Source organism: Schistocerca americana, chromosome 6 (assembly GCF_021461395.2).
Source record: "Schistocerca americana isolate TAMUIC-IGC-003095 chromosome 6, iqSchAmer2.1, whole genome shotgun sequence".
NCBI lineage: Eukaryota > Metazoa > Arthropoda > Insecta > Orthoptera > Acrididae > Schistocerca > Schistocerca americana.
Genome location: NC_060124.1, coordinates 427997537 through 428021455, shown reverse-complemented (window position 1 = coordinate 428021455; position 23919 = coordinate 427997537). Strand labels below are relative to the sequence as shown.

The 23919-nt window shown below is 38.9% G+C and overlaps 1 protein-coding gene across 1 annotated transcript in view; it reads left to right on the top strand.

The window, feature by feature from the left end:
* LOC124620186 (cohesin subunit SA-1-like) overlaps positions 1-23919 on the top strand; it is a 184353-nt gene that overhangs the window by 5588 nt on the left and 154846 nt on the right. Inside the window, exon 2 of the mRNA XM_047146856.1 lies at positions 19706-19886. Coding sequence (XP_047002812.1) covers positions 19706-19886 — 181 coding nt within the window. The remainder of the gene's footprint in view (positions 1-19705; positions 19887-23919) is intronic.

Here is a 23919-nt window from a genome sequence, read left to right as displayed (position 1 = left end):
CTGTTATGCCGTCATTAGGTATAAAGATACGTTTGCGGGCAGTGGAGTTTTGTTGGATCAAAGATTTTAAACTGGTGTATCAACAGAGTATCTCCGTTTCCAGAAATGAAAAATGTTAATGTCAGATATAGGAATAAATTAAAAAGGGACTATTTCAGTGTAAATGCGATACTAACATTATTTAACTCAGATAAAATATGCAACACAGTAACTAATGGGTTATATACAAATTACAACAGTTGTTCATAGAAGAAAATAAATTGAGCCGTAAACTTTGTTGCGAGGCTTGAAAGTTGTGGCTGAACAAAATAACTTCATCTTTAAAAGGTCTTAAATTACAAACAGATAAAATGTACTAGTGAGAGTAAGCAGATAAGTGATACAGCTGTGATTATGCAAAGTAATTTTTTTAACACAACAGGAGAAATTGTAGCAACTGCAATAAAGGAAAATGGAGCATGTGAGTAAGAGAGGTAATTTACAATATGACCATGGTGAGATTATGAGTAGTATCTGCATTTAGAAGTGTCTAGTCAGGGAACTGTGTAGTCTTTTAGTACTAAGCTTGGGCTGATAGACATATGTTTATTAATTTCCATTATTCCAGGGTAGTTTGTCTTCCTTCCTTTATGGATGTGACATAATACTTCATGTTTCACCTTCTAGATATTGCATTCTTTAAGCAGGTGGTCAGCAAAAGTAGCGTCTCCTTTTCTAAGTTTCCGGGCTTCTGTGATGTTCCTTCAAGTTATGTATACTACCAGACAACTCAAAAAATTCCTGAAGCAACTAAATACTAAACACAACAGTATAAAATTCATAATGGAATTTGGGGACAGCTGCATGCATTATTTAGATATAATCACAGACATCACTGACTGTATACATACTTTCAAGATTCATAGGAAACCTATCACAACAGATGTTGTAATGCCTACCAATTCTCAACACCCAGTGACCCTTAAGTGTGCTGCATCAGTCAGTGATACATCACCTAATATCTATCACCATGAGTGAAGACAACTTCCAAATGGAATTAAATACAATCAAACAAATAGCTTCAAACAATGGCTACGTTGGTGGACACCATAATGCACAGAAAGCAGAAACAACAGATGTATTTTCGTCTTTGCCCTGTTCTCAACCCACCACCTAAAGAACACAATAAATGGTGCAAAATTCCATATTTAGGAAAAGTCTCACTGGATGTAACCAGGAAGCTTAAATCCAGGAACCCAAGAATATCATTTTATGTGCGTTACACTGTAGGTCACTTTTTGCCCAGTGGTAAAGATAGCACTCCAGCTTCGGAAAAGAGTGGAATATATAAAATCACTTGTGGCAAATTCTAAATAGATAAATCTGAAGTTGGAAACTGAGAAAAGGAGGTTCTGTTTTCGCATATCACTTGCTTAAAGTAGGCCATAACTACAATGCAAAACATGAAGTATTACACCACTTCTGTAAGGGAACAAGGATGAACTATCTTGAAATGTGGCCATCAACCCAAGCTTAGTACTGAATGGCCAGGCACAGTTCCCTTACTTGCCATTTCTAACTTCAGATATTACTCATAATTCCACCAAGGCCGTGTTGTGAATTACCCCTCTTACTCACATGCTCCTTTTTTCTTTGTTCCAGTTACTATCATATCTCACTGTGTTACAAAATTTTACTTTGTACAGTCACAGGTGCTTCACTTACCTACTTAATCTCACTAGTACATTGAAACCACTATTTTATGTTTTTGTGCAGTCCAGACTTCAAAAACCCAAAAGTGAGGAAAATGCATAATCAAGGAAAATGTTAAAAACCCTCAAAAATATGAGCAAAAACACATGTAATGGACATATATGATTAAAAATTGCAATCCTCTCCAATAGTTTGTGTAGAATCTGTAAGTGAGGGAAATTAAATGTACAATACAGTGTTTATACAATAGTTTGTGATAATGAATTTCATCAGTTCTTAAAAAATCACAGATATGTAACAGCAAGCACTCATCAAAAAATTGAAATTGTAGTTAGGTAAAAGTTAATTGAGCTGCTTTCTGACATTCATGTGTTCAAAACATGTTTTCTAGAGATCATCCACTCACCCAGAAAATAAGAACAATTGATGAATATGTTGAATTAAACCAAAAACATCACAGGAGCTAAGTGGTTAAACCATAAGCATAAATGTGGACATTTGCTTAATGACATACTTTTGTCACCATTGCTGTTATTGTTTAATGATTTTCTTATGAGCCGCACTTCCGATGTTCACCACTGTTAAAGTGTTCTTTTAGGCTTGCTGAGAGAAACAGACATGTGAAAAAATAAGTTTGCTTCCCTAATTGACGTTAAAAGCTGATTAGAAATTGGCTCAGTGAATTTGTATACTCTGTGTAAAATGTAAATTAGAAACAAAGCTCAGGTGCTACAGTTTCGCTTCATGCCCTCTATCACTGCTGCCAATCTTTATGATCTACAGAGTGTGGTATGTGTGTGGTGCAAAGTATATACATGAGTAGTGTATGTAGTTGTTGCCATTGTATCATGTAAGATTTGAACAAGGAAGTCTTTAAAATGTGCTATCGCAAAACCCTTTTTCTATTTCCGTGGGACATCTGTCATAGCACATCATCTGCATGAAAATATATTTTCAGCACTGCACAAAATGATTTCACACTACCTGCGCACCTGTCAGTGAGGGCTGCTCCCCCTTCCACATGTCCAGTAGACAAGCTGATTTTGCGTGTGTTAGTGTGGTGTGGTGGCTGCACTGGCTACTAGATGACTTGATAAGTCTCCAGCCAATAGGAGTTCACGAGTCAGAAATGAGTGAAGTTTCCTTGATTACGACCGAGCATATTTTTCGAGACTCAGTGTTTGAATTTAAAAGGTTGGCAGTTGATAGTGTTGCTGAATGCAGTACATCTGAAATACAAGCAAAAAGTTGAGACTGAGCTATAAGTGGCACAAGAAAAGATGGTGGCAGAGCCACTTCGTCACATATTGTCTCGGTCTGGAACACTTCTCATGGACTGCCTTGTTTTTTAGTTACCACTGCAACCTAGCACTAGTTGTATCATAATTGCACAGTGAAGCTAAATGTTGCAAGTTGTGTTGGCAACATTAATCATGGATTACGTCAGGTTTTCCTCTTCACATCTCCCCCCTCCACAATGGCCTAAAATATTCCCTTAACTCTGCCACCACCCATGGTGCGAACCATCTCTCTTTTGTGCCACTTACATATCATTCAGTCACATCAAATATCATTAGGAAGAAAACGAATCAAAGTTAAGTGAGACATGAGTAAGAATGTAGGCTCGGGGTAAACCTTACTAGGAAGAAATGTTGATCTTACGGGTTTTTCACAGGGGATACTAATATTTGGCGTAGAATTGCAAAAAATGTAAATCGGATAATGTAAAATTGAAGTTCCACCGTATATCTTATCTGTTTGTAACTTAGTACCTATTAAAGACAAGATCATTTTGTTCAGCCGCAGCTGTGGAGCATATCACCAAAGTTTATTGTTCAGTTTATTTCCTTTTATGAACAAGTATTGTAACTTGTATACAGTTCATTAGTTAATGTGTCACATATTTTGTCTTAATTAAATAATCTTACATAGCATTTACACTGATGTAAGTTAAAGGGGTCACTGCTGTCAACTGCAGGAGGGAATTATGTGGAATCAGTGGCGACGAGTGAAAATGTGTACCGGATCAGGATTCAAACTCTGGATGTCCTGCTTACCAGTCAGGTGCGTTAACCACTGCACCATGTGGAACGCAGCATTATCGCAACTGTGCGGACTATCTCAGATTGCCTCACGGCTGATCCACATTCCCACTGAGTGCCACCTATTCACAGTCCCTGTCCATTTTACTCCTGTTCACTGCTCTTAAATTCCCACAGGAGGTGGGATGTATTTGTGCATCTGCAGTGAAAAAGGGCTCCATTGTCAAGCTAGGTGAATCAATTATATCAATGCATGTTGTCTGTTCTTTCACAGACATTTTCGAATGAATAGGCACCATGCAGAATCCACAGCTGTGAAACATTATATGTAAGTTGAAGGGGCTCACTGCTATCAGTTGCAGCAGGACATTATGCAGAATCAGCAGCGAAGAGTGAAAATGCGTACTGGTTTGGAAATTGAACCCGATATCTCCTGCTTACTATGCAGGTGCGTTAACAAGTACCCCATCTGGGCTACTGCATTATTGCAACTGTGTGGTCTATCTCGGCATGCTTCACGACTGATCCACATTCCCACTGAGCGCCACCTATCCGCCCCTGTCCAATTTACTCCCGTTCACTACTCTGAGATTCCGATAGGAGATGGATCATATTTGTGCATCCACACTGAAGAAGGTGGATCCATTGCCTTTTTAGGCGTATCAATTACATGAACACATGGTGTCTGTTCTTTCAGACATGTCTCAAGAGCAGTGAATGGGAGTAAAATGGAGAGGAACTGCGGATAGGTGGCACTCGGTGGGAATATGGATTGGTCATGAGGCGTGCCAAGATAAGCAATAATGCTGTGTCTTGGATAGTGCTGTGGGTAACACACCTGCCTAGTAAGCAGGAGATCCCGGGTTCAAATCATGGCGCGGTACACATTTTTACTCATCGCTGCTGATTCTGTGTAATGTCCTGCTGCAGCTGACAGCAGTGATCCCCTTTGATTTACATATACATTTACACTGAAATAATCCCTTTTGTTTTATTCCTAAATGTAACAGTAACATTTTACATCTCTGGAAATGGAGATTCTCTGTAGATACACTAGTTTAAAATCTCTGATCAGCAAAATTCATTGCACCCATATTTTTCTTTGTAGCTGATGATCGCATGACAGCAGAACCCCGGTTTGTGAAATAAATAATAAATGTTGTAGAGTATTACATCAGCGTGGTGTGTATTTTTGTTAATAATTGCTGCTGTCAGCTTATTTGTGTTCCTACAATGACTGTTATCATTCCAGAGCACTAATTATCCACGTTCTTTTTTTAAGTTAGATCAATATTGTTACATGCATTCACTATAGTACATTTGAAGCTGAGTTGATGTTACTGACGTTATAGTATTAAACTCGTGGAGGGATACTTGCCTCCTGCAGAACAGCCTGTCACGCCACATACAGAACCAATTACCTGAGATCAGTCATCGAAGAAGGATGATCCAGCTACTCTGACACATCAAAGTATAATACATACTACCTCGAAGAGAAGGGCAGACAACACCCAGAATCTTAAAAACAGTTTTCACATTCATCTCATTATTACTTAAAATAGACAGCAGGTTATAATTGAGGCCATCTGCTGTCCTCACATCAGAATGTTAAATGCAATTAATTAAAATAGGGCACATTTAAGCTGATGTCACACAAGTACTACAATCCTATGGGTTCTCTACCTGAATAAGGCTTTATGTCATAAAGCCTTATGTCACAAGGTATTGCTCTGTCCTTTATCTTGTTAATAACTTCTTCTGTATTGAGGTGATGTCTGTGGCAGCTTTCTAAATTCCTTCAGTTGTTATAACTTACTGAGATATATCTGTTCTTTTAAACTGGCAGTATAATATTTCTGCCTGTATAGCCATCATATTCAGATACAAGAAGCTGTTTTTACAGTAGTTGGGATGGCAGCAGTGGGAAGATGATGTAATGTGGTGTGAGGTACCAGTGACAGATAGTTTACTCAATACACATATCATGAGAAAGAATGCCTAAATTGTGATCCTTCCCCATGATTCGTCGCTGTGTTCGCAAGTAGTGTTCCAAAAAGATAAATTTCCTTTATTAATGTTAGATAAACTAAACAGCGAATTCACTTTCATTTCATATAAAAGTATCTCTCAATAGCAGGGTATCATCAGTTATTTCAAAAGTTTTAATTACCAGCACAATAATAAACAGTTGCTGAATGAAAAGGCACACAGAGTACCTCCAAGATCTTCAGTTCATGCCTAACTTGGATGGTGGACAAGATGGTTTGGCTGTCAGGTCAGAGCTCAATCGGCACTCTCAGAGAACAGGCATATCGTCTAAACAAATCAGTTCAAAATTTAATAATGTTTTCCTCACTAACAGTTTATTACAGCCTCAAGATAGTGGATTCACAACCTACATGGTGTTTTCTGCACTGGGCATGACAACTATAAAAGACTGCAGTTTGGTGAATTTTATTCAGAACTTCTGCATTCCACTCGGGGCAGTGGAAGCAAAGGGTTGCCATAGGTTCTGGAAATTAGGGAATACTAGGGAATTTCAAACATATCAGAGAAATACCATGGGAATTTGAAAAAAAAAAAAAAATACTGGAAAAAATCTCATTTTTGCCTCGTTTATTGAGGTGCCATTGATTGTCCCTGGCTGGGTGCAACTGAGTACATGCGCTGCTTTCCTACTCCCTCATTACCACCACCTCTCCCCTTCCTAGCACTCCCCTCAGCTAGCAGTCAGTGTTGCCACCACTTCTTGCCGCTAACCTAGCAGCTGCTGGGTGAGAGGCAGGGAGGCATGAGGAGTATTTTCTTTGGATTTGATTCTCAGAGGCTGTAGATGTAATGACCGGAGATGGCGATCATGTTTGCATGAGTTCTGTCTGAGTGATTGTATGAATGTGATTGTATGAATGTGTGTGTGCTCTCATTTTCTGGCAAAAGCTGTGGGTGAAAATTTAGTTGTGAGAGTGTGATTGTGTTTTTATGTGCCTATGTGTGGCTCAGCAATCATCTTCACATTTAGTTGCTACCCATCCTCATTATTATTGATTCTCAGAATATTTGAACAAGTTATCTGTTGCATGGATTGATCACCATGGTCTCATTTCATCAACATGCTGTCTGTGGCTCATGAATAGCTAGCCACAAGAGTGGATTTCCATGACGGGCCAAAACCGCAGGCCATTTCTGCAGGTAGCATTAATGGATCGGGCCTGCCGATCAGATGCCATTCAGTTCCCAGTAATGTGTAGGTCCTGCTTGTCGGATCCAGTCTTACCGATCTGCCCACAGGCCGTCCTGTTTGTGTGTGGCATAATGCAGCGGAGTTTCATGGTTTATCCATGGACCCAAGACTGTGGTGCTACTCAGCAAGCCAGACGCCATGGGCAATGGACTCCAGGAAATGTGACTGTTTCACTGCAAGTGCATTGTACAGTGTGGCGTTTTGTAGACATTTTATTTGTTCTAGAACATTTTGGCACTTAAAAAGTGGGTCAGTCACTGGCGGTTTGTACGCTATATACTCATATATTTCTCAAAACAGATGTAACACAATGGGCAATACCAACATTTTATTGGCAGTCACCTACAGCAATGGTTTACACAATCCTTCCTCGTCTTACACGCTTTTTTCAAGAGGCCTACTTTTTTTTTTTAGGTTATTTCTAAAATCACTGGTATTTTAATATCTGTCTTGTAATTCCAAGGAAGTGCGTATTTTTGTCGCCAAATGTGTTTCGTTTTATTGAAATAAAATAACATCAGTGATATTAATAAAACTCTTACACCATTTGGTTTGCTTTCATTACAAAAGATGTTGATGTTAGTACTTACGATTTTTGCTCATAACAGGAAATGCCATCTGCTTGCAATTATTTTTTTTTAATTTTTTAATTTTTTTTTTATAGATATTTCCTTGTTTGCACTATTGTTTCTTGTGCTGTAGCTACAAAGACACATTGTCAACTAATGTCTTAACTTACCTTTAAGATCTCAAAATTTGTCAAGGAAAATTCTAGAACTTGTCTGAAAATCAGGGAATTTCACTTGGGGAAACTTGTGGTAAGCTATCAGACAAACTAGTCAAAACACTGAAATCCCAAAACTATTCAACATCATTTTATGTAAATGGCACTACAGCTAATCTCCTATTCAACAGCAAGGACAAAACAGATAAACTAATCAACAGTTGTTTGTTGTTGTGGTCTTCAGTCCTGAGACTGGTTTGATGCAGCTCACCATGCTACTCTATCCTGTGCAAGCTTCTTCATCTCCCAGTACCTACTGCAACCTACATGCTTCTGAATCTGCTTAGTGTATTCGTCTCTTGGTCTCCCTCTACGATTTTTACCCTCCACGCTGCCCTCCAATGCTAAATTGGTGATCCCTTGATGCCTCAAAACATGTCCTACCAACCGATCCCTTCTTCTAGTCAAGTTGTGCCACAAACTTCTCTTCTCACCAATCCTATTCAATACCTCCTCATTAGCTACGTGATCTACCCACCTTATCTTCAGCATTCTTCTGTAGCACCACATTTCGAAAGCTTCTATTCTCTTCTTGTCCAAACTAGTTATCGTCCACGTTTCACTTCCATACATGGCTACACTCCATACAAATACTTTCAGAACGACTTCCTGACACTTAAATCTATACTCGATGTTAACAAATTTCTCTTCTTCAGAAACGATTTCCTTGCCATTGCCAGTCTACATTTTATATCCTCTCTACTTCGACCATCATCAGTTATTTTACTCCCTAAATAGCAAAACTCCTTTACAACTTTAAGTGTGTCATTTCCTAATCTAATTCCCTCAGCATCACCCGATTTAATTTGACTACATTCCATTATCCTTGTTTTGCTTTTGTTAATGTTCATCTTATATCCTCCTTTCAAGACACTGTTCATTCCGTTCAACTGCTCTTCCAAGTCCTTTGCTGTCTCTGACAGAATTACAATGTCATCGGCGAACTTCAAAGTTTTTACTTCTTCTCCATGAATTTTAATACCTACTCCGAATTTTCCTTTTGTTTCCTTTACTGCTTGCTCAATATACAGATTGAATAACATCGGGGAGAGGCTACAACCCTGTCTCACTCCTTTCACAACCACTGCTTCCCTTTCATGCCCCTCGACTCTTATAACTGCCCTCTGGTTTCTGTACAAATTGTAAATAGCTTTTCGCTCCCTGTATTTTACCCCTGCCACCTTCAGAATTTGAAAGAGAGTATTCCAGTTAACATTGTCAAAAGCTTTCTCTAAGTCTACAAATGCCAGAAACGTAGGTTTGGCTTTTCTTAATCTTTCTTCTAAGATAAGTCGTAAGGTTAATATTGCCTCACGTATCCCAACATTTCTACGGAATCCAAACTGATCTTCCCTGAGGTCTGCTTCTACCAGTTTTTCCATTCGTCTGTAAAGAATTCGCATTAGTATTTTGCAGCTGCGACTTATTAAACTGATAGTTCGGTAATTTTCACATCTGTCAACACCTGCTTTCTTTGGGATTGGAATTACTATATTCTTCTTGAAGTCTGAGGGTATTTCGCCTGTCTCATACATCTTGCTCACCAGATGGTAGAGTTTTGTCATGACTGGCTCTCCCAAGGCCATCAGTAGTTCTAATGGAATGTTGTCTACTCCCGGGGCCTTGTTTCGACTCTGGTCTTTCAGTGCTCTGTCAAACTCTTCACGCAGTATCTTATCTCCCATTTCATCTTCATCTACATCTTCTTCCATTTCCATAATATTGTCCTCAAGTACATCGCCCTTGTATAAACCCTCTATATACTCCTTCCACCTTTCTGCCTTCCCTTCTTTGCTTAGAACTGGGTTGCCATCTGAGCTCTTGATATTCGTACAAGTGGTTCTCTTCTCTCCAAAAGGTCTCTTTAATTTTCCTGTAGGCAGTATCTATCTTACCCCTAGTGAGACAAGCCTCTACATCCTTACATTTGTCCTCTAGCCAGCCCTGCTTAGCCATTTTGCACTTCCTGTCGATCTCATTTTTGAGACGTTTGTATTCGTTTTTGCCTGCTTCATTTACTGCATTTTTATATTTTCTCCTTTCATCAATTAAATTCAATATTTCTTCTGTTACCCAAGGATTTCTATTAGCCCTCGTCTTTTTACCTACTTGATCGTCTGCTGCCTTCACTACTTCATCCCTCAGAGCTACCCATTCTTCTTCTACTGTATTTCTTTCTCCCATTCCTGTCAATTGTTCCCTTATGCTCTCCCTCAAACACTCTACAACCTCTGGTTTAGTCAGTTTATCCAGGTCCCATCTCCTTAAATTCCCACCTTTTTGCAGTTTCTTCAGTTTTAATCTGCAGTTCATAACCAATAGATTGTGGTCAGAATCCACATCTGCCCCTGGAAATGTCTTACAATTTAAAACCTGGTTCCTAAATCTCTGTCTTACCATTATATAATCTATTTGATACCTTTTAGTATCTGCAGGATTCTTCCAGGTATACAACCTTCTTTTATGATTCTTGAACCAAGTGTTAGCTATGATTAAGTTATGCTCTGTGCAAAATTCTACAAGGCGGCTTCCTCTTTCATTTCTTCCCCCCAATCCATATTCACCTACTATGTTTCCTTCTCTCCCTTTTCCTACTGACGAATTCCAGTCACCCATGACTATTAAATTTTCGTCTCCCTGCACTACCTGAATAATTTCTTTTATCTTGTCATACATTTCATCAATTTCTTCATCATCTGCAGAGCTAGTTGGCATATAAACTTGTACTACTGTAGTAGGCATGGGCTTTGTGTCTATCTTGGCCACAATAATGCGTTCACTATGCTGTTTGTAGTAGCTTACCCGCACTCCTATTTTTTTATTCATTATGAAACCTACTCCTGCATTACCCCTATTTGATTTTGCATTCATAACCCTGTAATCACCTGACCAAAAGTCTTGTCCCTCCTGCCACCGAACTTCACTAATTCCCACTATATCTAACTTTAACCTATCCATTTCCCTTTTTAAATTTTCTAATCTACCTGCCCGATTAAGGGATCTGACATTCCACGCTCCGATCCGTCGAACGCCAGTTTTCTTTCTCCTGATAACGACGTCCTCTTGAGTAGTCCCCGCCCGGAGATCCGAATGGGGGACTATTTTACCTCCGGAATATTTTACCCAAGAGGACGCCATCATCATCTGTAATCACCTGACCAAAAGTCTTGTCCCTCCTGCCACCGAACTTCACTAACTCCCACTATATCTAACTTTAACCTATCCATTTCCCTTTTTAAATTTTCTAATCTACCTGCCCGATTAAGGGATCTGACATTCCACGCTCCGATCCGTCGAACGCCAGTTTTCTTTCTCCTGATAATGACATCCTCTTGAGTAGTCCCCGCCCGGAGATCCGAATGGGGGACTATTTTACCTCCGGAATATTTTACCCAAGAGGACGCCATCATCATTTACTCATACAGTAAAGCTGCATGTCCTCGGGAAAAATTACGGCTGTAGTTTCCCCTTGCTTTCAGCCGTTCGCAGTACCAGAACAGCAAGGCCGTTTTGGTCAATGTTACAAGGCCAGATCAGTCAATCATCCAGACTGTTGCCCCTGCAACTACTGAAAAGGCTGCTGCCCCTCTTCAGGAACCACACGTTTGTCTGGCCTCTCAACAGATACCCCCTCCGTTGTGGTTGCACCTACGGTACGGTCATCTGTATCGCTGAGGCACGCAAGCCTCCCCACCAACGGCAAGGTCCATGGTTCATGGGGGGGTAATCAACAGTAGGGTTTACAAAATAAACTGCACTGTACATGGGTCAAATGGACCAGGCCATATCAATAAAGCTGACTGAACAAGAACACAGCTGGAGATTAAATAAATCAGACTCCACCTTTGCTGAACATGTGCTCAAAGAAGGACACAAATATCCAACACACACAGAAGTGCTACATATGGCCAACAAAGGCGTTGACAAAGAAACAAGCTATGACAAAAACAAAGGCAAAAACTCAGTCTACTAGAAGCACTTGAAATTACAAACACAATCCCCAGCTGGTTCTAAATGACCAATTGCAACTGAGCACATCACCACTCAAATACTGACAGACGATAAAATGTGATTTATTATGTTAAAGAACAATTTTACAGAACAAAAGGTCAAAAGACCCGTTTGGCAGTTCCAAAGACAATACCACAACTAAAGATTGTATGTAAGTGCATTGTATCTTGCCCAGAATGTTTGGTTCGTAAGAACACAAGCACCTTGTAAACAATAGCCAGTAGTTATCTGAAGATGGCCTAATAAGCCGAAAACTAGTTCACACAATTAAAAATCAGTAGAACAAAAAACCACCTAAGTGTTATTCAACCCTCAATATGGGATTTTTCTATCAAGAAGTGATGGAATAATCCATAAATAAGATACTTAATTTTCTTTTCCTGCTGTTAGTTCTCCCCCCTCTTCCATTCAGAACTATATCTGCCTTATTTAACATTCTTCACTGTCTAGATTAAGATGAGAAAATTTCATTACACTGAATGCGTTGACAAAGAAACAAGCTATGACAAAAACAAAGTAACCAGCAGAATAAACATCTGCACAGCATGGATAAAAAACTGACATTTGATGGAATATATGTGGACAGGTCAGAATATATTAAGTATAGTAGCAAGAGAATGCAGTATATAGTGAACAACAAGACACCAGTGCCATATTAACACACATAACAAGAAAACGTGTTATTAAGCATGTAGTGGGGCAATTTTTAAATGTTTACAACTACTATAAACAAACCTGTACGTTTGAAAATATTTTAAAAATAGGAAAGAAGATGAAGGCTATTACATATAACACAGATAAAATAATGCTCAAAAGCAAGCTGAGGGCTGCGAAGAAGAGGATGATGCTAAACTGGGTAGGTGAGTATGACAATGTACAATAGACAAAATTCTGGTGGGGAAAACAATGGAAATAACTAAGAGGTAAATGGAGAGTTATAAATTAGACGACAGAAAAGTTGGCCAGTTATTTATATAAAGAGAGAAAAGAGAAGTCTGATCATGAGATGACAGGAGAGTTGACCAATTATTTATGAAGGGTGATCAAGGAGAAGCAAAAGGCAGTGTGTAAGTTGGCAGTTAAGTAGTATTTACGGGTGGTTTCCTCCAGCTATTTTTATGAAGTACAAGGGAGTAGATATATTGTCTACATAAGACACAACACTGACATGGAAAGCTCATAAGAGACATAAGTGTAGTAAATAAGGTTTAAATAGAAGACCACGTAATATGAAGTATAGAGAGCAATGACACACACTGGTTTTAAATATGAAAGGAATGTGGAATAAAGGTCTAGTAAGAAAAAGATAATTAGCCCGTATGTATTATAAAGTCACGTAATGCTTTTATATGAAAGTCAGTTGAAAATACACTGTCATTACATGAATACAGTTCCACAAGTACAGTCTGTAGCAGCATGACACTCAAATTTGGAAGGAATGATACCTCATACTTTGGAATGAAGCAGTGATTGGGTAAATGAGTGTTTGTGCATTATGCTTGAAGGAAGATTCTACAAGGTCCTCCACCGTATCTGAATAACAATTGTAAGCCTCTGTATGTGAGATTTAAAGAGCATAGCAGGAGACACTGGGTAGCGGCTTGAGTCATTAACAAAGTGGGTCAGTAGTAACAGATAGTGGGAGCAAGTGCAGAGCTCTTAAGAATGTGAAGGGGCAATGTCCCAGTTGTGTGTAAACAGTGGCTATAGATGTGATCAAACCAAAAACAATGGTAACCACTTCATGACATGATGTAAACAGTGGCATTGTTCATGAAGAGCCAAAACAAAACATTTTGTATTATGAATGAAAATTTGTTTAAAACTAGGAAACTAATGTAAGGCATTTTGTACTGTTACATGGATTTGTACTGGAACTGTGTGCTGAGGTTGAAGTGGGAGAATGGACTAACAGTTGTTGACCTCAACACCAGTTGAGAAAATCTGGAGTTTCAGAATGCAAGACCACATCATGAAAAACAGAGTCATCAATATGGGGTTGCTGTTGTGAGCTGCTTACATATGTTCTGGTAATAGGTGTGAGTGTGATGATCCGTCTCCACATGTTTATGAAATGTGTAGGTGTTGTGTTTGTTTTATTTGCAATCACATGAAGTGGACTTCTTTATGACACATTTAAATATAAATAGGTGCAGAATAGCATGGTGCTGGAATAATAGTGAGGAAAAGTGTAAAGAATGGCATGATGAAGCAAATGTTTCATTGAATTGAAAGGACAGCAAGCACCGATAGTAGTTGGTTAGCTGTGTAACTTCTTATGACAAATAGTTGGTCAGTTTAAGAACAGCAGTGTGTGAAAAGTGAATAGCAGTGTAAATTCTTCATGCTAATATTTTGTTGAATCTAAAGGAATGAAATGTGCCAATAGCAATAGTAGACAATTTAACGTTGGTAACTTTCCCTGCAATATATCTTACTTTCCCGTAACCCTCCTGGCCTCAACTTTCGTTAGTTTTTGTCCTCATCCATCCAGCCCCTTCCCTGTTCCCATTTCAGCACTACACAGTCCTCATTCCACCATCACATCCAGTCTTTTTACTTCTCTCCTTTTCCACTACCCCCTCCCTCCCATCACTACCACCACCTCTCGCCGGCCCCTCTGACTAACCTGCAGCACTTCACTTCTGCACCCCTACCCTACTATCCCTCCCCATCCTCACCCCAGCCTCATCCTTATCCCCACCCAGTCACTACTCCTATCATACACTGCTGCTGCTGCCCACAGTGTGATTTCTGTTGCCTGAGACTGCTGTCGTGTGTGTGAGTTGCGTTTGTGATAGTGTGTGTGTGTGTGTGTGTGTGTGTGTGTGTGTGTGTGTGTGTGTGTGCGCGCGCGCGCGCGCGCATGTGTTTCTGTGTGTGTGTGTGTGTGTGTGTGTGTGTGTGTGTGTGCAGGCATGCCTGTGAGTCTATTTTTGATGAAAGCCTTGGCTGAAGGCTTTGATAGTGATAGTCTTTTTGTTGCCTATCAGCAATTCAGCATCTCCGCTATATGGTGAATAGCACCTTTCCTACTCATAATATTGTTACATTCCATCCTGGATTTTCCATTGGTTAAAAGTTATAAAAATTTGAGTGAAAATCTGCTTATTTCTAAAATTGTTTGTTGCCCATGAGAAAATGCCAATTTTTGGGAAATCGGAGAATGAAGGGGATGTGTAACATTTATAGCTTTACTGTCATCACATTCAGCTATAAGAAGCTCTTCTTAGAGCAGATGAGAAGGCAGCAGTGGGAAGATGATGTAATGTGGTGTGAAGTACTGCCGATAGATAGTTTATTCAGTACGTTCATTGTGAGAAAGACCACCTAAATTGTGGTCCTCCTCTGCGATTGGCTGCTGTGTTCAGAAGTAGCCAACCAAAATGATAAACTTCTGTTATTAATATTAGAAAATCTGAACAATGAATTCACTTGTCTTTCATCTCACTAGCAAGCTATCATTCAGTTATTTCGAAAGTATCAATTACTACCAGAAAAATAAACATTTGCTAAATGGAAAGACAGTCAAAGCACTTCAAAGATCTTCGGTCACGCCTGACTTAGATGGCGGCCGAGGTGGTTTGGCTGTCAGATCAGAGCTTGAGCGGCGGTCCCAGAGGACAGACATGTTGCCTGCCCCAGTTGGTATCAGTTAAGACTTAATTAGCAATCTCTAGCTTGTAAATGTAAGAGCACAATTGTTAGTTAAGGACATACATCTTGTCTGCTGCAGTCAGTATTTGTTCAGAACTAGTTTCATAGTACATATGCAAGCATGCAGTTCATTATTTTGTTTATTCTTTGTAAAAATGTGAAGAATCAAAGTTATTTGTGAGTCATGAAGTAGACTATGATTGTGCAGTTTCTCGTAGTCTGGTAATAAAAGCGAGTAGTATCCCATTTCAACGAACAAGTTCAAAATTTAATAATTTATGCGATAAGAGTTCCTCACTAACAGTTTAGTACAGCTTCAAGATAATGGATTCATAACCTATGTGCTATTTTCTGCTCAGTGGACAGCAACTAGAGCAGACCACAGGTTGGTGAACATTACGCAGAACTTAAGCATTCACTCATGGTGGTGGAAGCAACTAGGCGCCTGGCAGGTACTGCAGTCTTAGTACAGATGAAATCAGTGAGACATCATCTATGGTATCACAGAGGAGGTAAGAAGGAAAGAAATTTTCGAGAGAAGGGATTTATCATACACACATAAATCTCTCTGGTGCTCTCTCTCTCACTTGCTGTAGTAGGTAATAGTGTGCAGTGAGATGGCGTATAGCATCACAAGTCTGTCATTTTTGGATGTCATTTTACTATTTAATTCCCTTGTTCCCACAAAAAGGCAAAATTATTCCAGATGTTTTGGAGTATCTTATGAGCTTGGAACAGACATCTGAATACTCAGAAGACACTGAGAGACTCCAAGCAGATGAGTAGTTTCTTGTCTTAGCCACTACTGCAAGTAACATAGCTACATGTTAGCATTACCGGGGTGTATCTCTCTCTGCCTGCCTCTTCTTTGGTTCTCCTTTATATAAAAAAGTGCAAGTTGTGTTAGTTAAATAATTTCAAGTTAAGGCTGCAACTAATAGCAATTTATAACCAATTTGATACATGTTAAATAAGCAGCTAGGCATTAGGTGGAATTATCGCCCAATATAAAAAATGTCTTGACTAAGAAACATGTGGGTCTTGTGCTTTGACAAAATGTATGTTACATCATTTGATTGCCTGTTGTCAATACAACATGATTTAACTTGCAAGTTATACTGTATAATAAAGTAAAAGTATTCTCATTTACTCTACTGTTACATTTTGGGGAATGAGATCCACCTGATTATTAAATACAATAATAATTGAAACGATAATTTGGTCTAAAAACTTTTGATATCTATTGTGATCATTACTTGAGGCTTTAGAAGGTTATATTTTGAGTGAACTTCAATACAGCATTCCATCTGCAACAACATGATGTTTTTGTGAAGTTGGTGAGTGAGGTTGAAAAATCACATTTTCTTTGACTGTAATTTCTTGACACAAAAATATTTCAGGTGTGTAATTTGTGATTGCTTCCATTATTCTCATAGTTCTTCTCCTCATTCACATCTGCCTCTTTTACAGAAATAGATGTGTAAACATGATATATACACTGTAGCATGGCACTAATGTTCATTACTTTTGTACATAATCACCATATGTGTTAAAACATTTCTTCCATTTGTGTGGCAAGGTATCATTGCATTCTTAGCAAAAAAATTGTGAGCCCCTTGTGCTATGTAATAGTGGCATGCTGAATTTTGCAATGGTTTGAAATTGTTATTTACCAAGTGTTTCAGAGAGGTGCAAACCATTAATGGCTGGGTCAGTGCTGTGAGGAAAGGTCTTACTACCTCTTACGTGAGAGAGAATAACAGTTCATATGAACTGTTAGCTTAGTGTAGTTGAGTATTATCATGCAGAAACTTGTATGTTGTGAGATAAGTGTGGTTGTTGTAGGTGAAATATCTCAACAGTGAGTCACAATACATAGTACCATACACTGCGTCTTCTCTGCTGAGGAAGTCATATTGGAACACATCCTTGTGGCTCCCAAAGACTGTTGTATTCACTTTCTTAGTACCCAGAAGTACTTCCAATTTATTTGATGTTGAGATGATGTATGTGTTTATAACATGAATATCTGCTTCAGTTCTTGATTCACCCACATTGTCACAACTGTACTTTTTCTTGAAATTTCACCATGTGCACATTGCACAAACACATTCTAATGGCTTTGTGATATTTAATGAATAGAACTGACACCCAGGCTAAACAGTTAGATAATAATTCTGCTTAGATGTGAGAAGGAGACAACCTTGAGTGTAGCATAGTTACCATCTTGATCAATATACCAGGGTTGCTACAAGTTCAGGAAATCAGGGGATTTCAAACATATTAGGGAAATTTGAATTTTTTTTTCAGTAGCATGAAATTGTTTAATGAGATGTCATGCTTTGTCGATGGCTGGACGCAGCTGAGTACATGCGCCACTTCCCTACGCTCTCATTCTTAGTGCTTCTCCCCTTCCCACCCCTCCCCTCAGTTTACAGTCAGTGCTGCCACCACTACTTTCTGCTAGCCTAGCAGTTGCCGATGGGAGGCAGGGGGCATGAGGAGGAGTAGTTTGTTTGGATCTGATTCTCAAAGCTTGTTGACTTATCGGCTAAAGACAACAGTCTTGTATGCATGAGTTGTGTCTGAGTGATTGTGTGAATATGTGTGCGCTCTCATTTTCTGACAAAGGCTATGGCCAAAAATTTAGTTGTGAGAGTGCGATTGTCTTTTCTATGTGCCTGTCTGTGGCTCAGCGATCATCTCTTTACAGCGAGTTGCTACCTATCCTCATTAGTGTTGATTCTCAGAGTATTTGTGCAAGTTATCTGTTGCGTGGATGATAACCGCAGTCTCATTTCATCAACATGGTGTATCACGTGAAAAGCTGGCTACTTGACTGGACTTGCATGATGGGGCAAGACCGCAGGCCATTTCTGCAAGTATCTCTAATGGATTGGGCCTGCCGATTTGAACCCCATAGTTTCCCACTAAAGTGCAGGCCCTGCCTGTTGGATCTAGTCTCACTGATTTGCCTGCAGGCTAGGTCTGTCTGTGTGTGTCGTAATGCAGCGGATTTTCATGGTTTATCCATGGATCCAGGACTGTGATGCTTCTCAGCAGGCCAGAGGCCAGGGGTGATGGATTTCAGGAATTGCAACTGTCTCACCACAAGTACATTGTGCAGTGCGGCATTTTATAGACATTTTATTTATTCTAGTACATTTTGGCACTTCGAAAGTAGTTTATATATTAGAAAGTATGGATGATAAGAAGAAGAAGAAAATTGTGACAGTCGCTGGTAGTTTGTATGCTATCTACTCATATATTTTTTTTTTTAAAAAGAAAAATCATACGATACCTGTGGAATAATAGACATAACACAATGGTTAATAACTGACAATAACGAAAATAGTAGAACCATTTTATTGGCAGTCACCTATAGTGTTGGTTTACACAGCTCTTCCCCATCTTACACATTTCTTTCAAGAGGCCTACTTTTTTCTGAGGTTATTTCTGAAAGCAGTGAATGTAATTAAATCTGTCCTGCAACTCCAACAAAATGCATATTTTTGTCATCAAATGTGTTTTACTTTATTAAAATCAAGTAACATCAGCTATCTTAATGAAACATATATACCATTTGGCTTGTTTTCTCCATCTAAAAACAGGTTAGTACATAAATCTTTTTCTAACGTGTTTAGAAATACAGAAGGCCTTGCATTTTTTAATTTTTTAAATTTTTTATTTATTTATTTTGTCGATTCGTGTCTTTACTTACCCTTGAGATCTCAAAATTTCTCAGGGAAAAATGCTAAAACTTGTCTGGAAATCAGGGAGATATCAGGGAATTTCACTTGGGGAAACTTGTGGCAACCCTCCTATACATCTATCTCATTAACATGACACTGCATAATAAACCCACATCTGTTCCTGTGACATGAAATTTACACAAAATGCCTTGTAAGTTGACTGTGGATTTCTGTTGGTGATGTGTTCTTCAAACTTGTAAATATGTACTCTCATATATGTTGGTATGTTATGATTGGTAATATGTATATCTTACACATCTTATGCATTATCTGCTGATTATATACTGTCACTGGTCATCTGCTGCAGTTCAAGCAGCAAATTCAAACAACCAACACAATCTCACAACTTTGAGAGTTTGTGCTATCTTCCTTTGTGAATGTTGTTTCAGCTATAGTGTGACAGATGTCCAGGCAGAACATGGAAGAAAGACAGTACACTAATTGTATATTTTATTTTAAACTGTATTTAATGCTGTACTCTGATAAACTATTCATATTTATGTGTTAGTAATTGTTTTCTTTGCAGGTGCTTTGGAAGTGAATTGTTATCCACAGATAGTGAGAGTTTATACTTACTAGTGTTTTCAAAGTATTTATCTGTTGCACAAGCTGCAGGGGAGTTTCTTTTACTTGTATTTGAGGAACAGAAGAAAAAAGATAATTCAAGCCTTTTGGAAAATATTATTTGTTTCTTCTCTGAGGCTGGGGTATGTATGAAGATTTGTTTCTAGTTTTATTTTGAATTAGTATTTTCACAACTTATAAAAAAAATTTAAATTTTCTTTTCTTTATTTCTAATGCATTTCTTATAGCATAAAATTCATATGTAACTGAGCCATTCAGTGAAGTTCTTGGATACTTCATCTTGCTCTTGTCTAATTCTCAGTGTAAAGTGTGCAGTGGTCTCCATGTCTTGGAAAATCAGTGCACCACCTTTGACACAACTGAATTGTCTTCATTAATGCAATCATTTTTTGAATGCATCCATTCCATCTTGAAGCTTGTTTGGACCATTGTACTATACCTCTGCCCAAACACACAATGTATCTGCATGCTAGTATGTGAGCACTAACTGCATGAGTAACTAGATACTGTTTTGTAGTAGTCAGGCTTTTCTGTCCGCATTTGTGATACCCTCAGTGGGCTCATAACTTCCGTGAGTGTGTGCATGGTGAGCAAGAGTACTCAAGATATTACAGAACCTAATTCCTTCCTTGCACTGCAATCTCCCATTTTTGACTATCCTTACTTCTCTTTCTTTCTCATGGTGGCTGCCTTCGATGCTGCCTCGAATATTACCCTAGGTTCTGATTTCTTTCATCAACATTTTAATTTGTTTTGTTCGGATCACTTTTGGCTGAAGTTTTAGTCCTCTCCTGGGTTTAACCTCCATTTAAAAACATTTTCATTAGTGTGAACCAACAGAGGAACAATGCTAAAAAGTAATGCCTACTGCTTACATTGTTAACAAATCTTTCCACACAATAACTGCATCAGCTCATCTATGCACTTAAAAGCCAATGCAATAGCCAATACGACGTGTTGGGGTCATTATGTACCCTTTTGAAAGAGCTGACACAGAGATCAGACTTCTGATGCCTGAGCATCAACTCCCCACACGTACCTTGGAGTAGAAGCTCTTCTTAAATTGAGTCTCCTGACAATGGCTACAGTGCCAGATGACCTTTGCTGCTGTAGGTGACATCAGGGTGGATATTTTACACGTGAAATATGTCAGATTGAACCAACATAATGGCCGTTCTGATTCAACCATCTTGACAGACAGGTCTAGATATATGAACAATATGAACACAGACAGTTACAATCCTTCTGCTTTATCTTCCCTGGTTGCCCCATGGGAAGAGGGACAAGCCAGATGACCGGGAGCAAAGCAATTTACAATTGAACTGGTTCTCCTTTTTCTGTATGAAAATGATTTTTATTCTCTGAAATAAGGTTATAAACTATCTTTAGTGTGGGGCAGATTAGTTGGGGTTGGGGCGTCTCATGCTGGGTCTGGGGGACTCGCAATCCTCTCTTCTTTGCCGGCTGCCTCTTTCATCCCCTTTTCCTTTGTTTCACTTACTTTTAGATACAGTTTGCCTCTTTTTCTGCTGCATCTTATTTTCCATTTTAGAGGTAGCACTCCGTCAGACAGTGGGCGCTCTTAACACCTTGATTGTAATGAATCAGGCGTGGGATGGCTCTGATCGCATACAGACGTCCCTCCCCCAAAGTCCCACACAACTCCACCTCCCATCCTGCTGCCTTAATTATTTCTGTTGGTTTGCTTTTGTTATTTTCAGTCTGACTGATGTCTATTACATTTTTAGTCTTCTCACTTTTACTGTTCTGCACCTCCCAACTAGGAGGCATTTTTTGCTCTGCAACTGTCTTTTGCCATTAGTCAGGATGGAGGAGTCAGATATGGGTGGAGTTTTTCTCACAGTGGATGAGCCCTGGGAGACTAGTCACCTGCTCTGACCTACAATGAAATGAACTGAGTGTATGGCATTGTTGGCCAGGAGGCCCCATGCAGGGGAGTTCGGCCACCGTATTGCAAGTCCCTTTTAGTTGATGCCATTTCGGTGACTTGTGGGTCAGTTCTGACCTACATATTGGCCCCATCCTTATGCTTCTCTGTGAATTATTTCTCAGTTCTGGCATCGGTATTGCCTTCAGCTAGTAAACCACTGATTCTTTAAAGAATTGTACTCCTGTGTATAAAACAGCTTCAAACTTTGGACTATTTTACAAGTACGTTAATGTGTTAAATATTTGATTTGAAGCATGTAAGCATAAAAAAGTTTAGAAAAGGTTTGAAATTACGTTTGAAGTTTGCTGCCAGTTGTCAAGTGTTCTCATTCTCAAACACTGGATGAGTAAAGTCTGGGTTAGTTGCGCTCCATATTAAGCAAAAGCTAATTTTTCATGCATCTCAATGTTTATGACATCATATATCCTGAACTACGTGACATACAGCAAAATAATTGTGCAGGTACATTCAGTGGTACATGTGGATAGTACATGCAATATATGTTGCAAATAGAGTTAGTACTAAAAGAGTAGTAACTTAAAACGTCATACCTGATGTTTAAGTTTTACTGCATAAACATTGAAAGTGTAGGCAGCAATTGACTTTTTTTCTTTCATTATTTTGTGAGCATTGTCAGTGAGAGAAAGATTCGTAAAGGTTTGAAATTATGTATAGCTTCTCATGCTCACAGAATTTACATAGCACCCCCTGATCCAGCAGTTATTAAGGATGAAGATTGAGGTAATTACAATGATGAAGGGGGTATACCGAACAATCTTAACTCTCGGCAACTCTGGGTCAAAGCTGAAACAGATTAACAGACAATGAAAAAGAAATAAAAGAGAAATCCTGGGTTCACTGTACACTAACTTCAAATTTGAAACCTTTTCCTGATTCAAGCTTTTGCACACATGTTGATAAGTCTGCTGTGTAAATTGCCGAGTTGACAGTAATCTCATACAATTCATACTTGATGAGTCAAAGAGCTATGCAATTTTTAAGAACTTTCTGTGAGGAAATAAGATATTTCCGTGGCATCCCCATTCTAAGTAGTTAAAGAGGTTATACTGGGATTCAAATTTGGACACAAGAAACAATTTTATATGCAATGCCATGAGAAGAAACCATTTTGAAAATTTCTCAGTTGTCTATCCTGTAACGATAATAACAATATTCCATTTATAAAGGAAAATTGCCAAATGCAAAATCAGTATATGAAGGAAGAGTTTGGTAAGGCTACTGCCCCGTTGACTCAGATGAGAGATGATTTAACACTTGAAATAAAACAATTGCCATTCTATTTCTGCTTTGACAACCATTTTGCAGGGTTTTCTGTTCTGTCATTCCTAAGAGAAGAAAGTTAAGGAGGAACAAGCACTATTAGGGAAAACAGAGCGCCCCAGTCTTGGCTCATTTCTTCAGAGGAAGAGCTAGTTAAAAAGGAAAGGTGATACAGTGGAAACTCACTTAACAAGCACCTCCCATAATGCACAATTCCGATAACGGGCAAAACAAATTGTAAAAAAATGAGTGATGTTTTGCATAACAAGTGATGATGATTCAGTGTGATATCACCAGCCGTTTGCATGCAATGGGGGAAACGTTCAACAATATGAACACCTTTCATTGTCGGCAGCGGCATATGTGCAATGTCTTTAGCAAGTACAGCAATCTGGGTTTAGCGCTCTTCCTGCTACCATCGTAGTGAAGCTTTGGATCACACATTTTTCTAGACTTGTGTTTAAACCGTGTTTTCTTGCGTACTAATTTTAATAACCTTCATAGGAATTTCTGCAATGATAAAGCCACAAGAAGGCATCGATAAGAGAAAGAAAATGACCTAAGAAATGAGATGTACATTCAACGAAAAACACCGATGTGGTGTGAGCATTGCTGATTTAGCATGCGCGTACAATCAGTGTCCATCAACTATTTGCCCTATCCTCAAGAACAAGAACAAGATTAAGTAGATAAATGTTTCAAAGGGAGCGACAAGAGTATCTAAAGAATGGTTTTGGGTGCTGGATGATGTCAAAAGGTTTCTCCTTAGATGGATCAGTGAAAAACAAGGCAACACTCTTTAACGACAACATCATCTGTAAGAAGGTGAGAATGATTTTCGCTAACCTCCTTAAGAAGACGCCAGGATCATCAGTGGCTGAAGAAGTGTTTAAGGAAAGCCATGGGTGGTTTGAGAAGTTTAA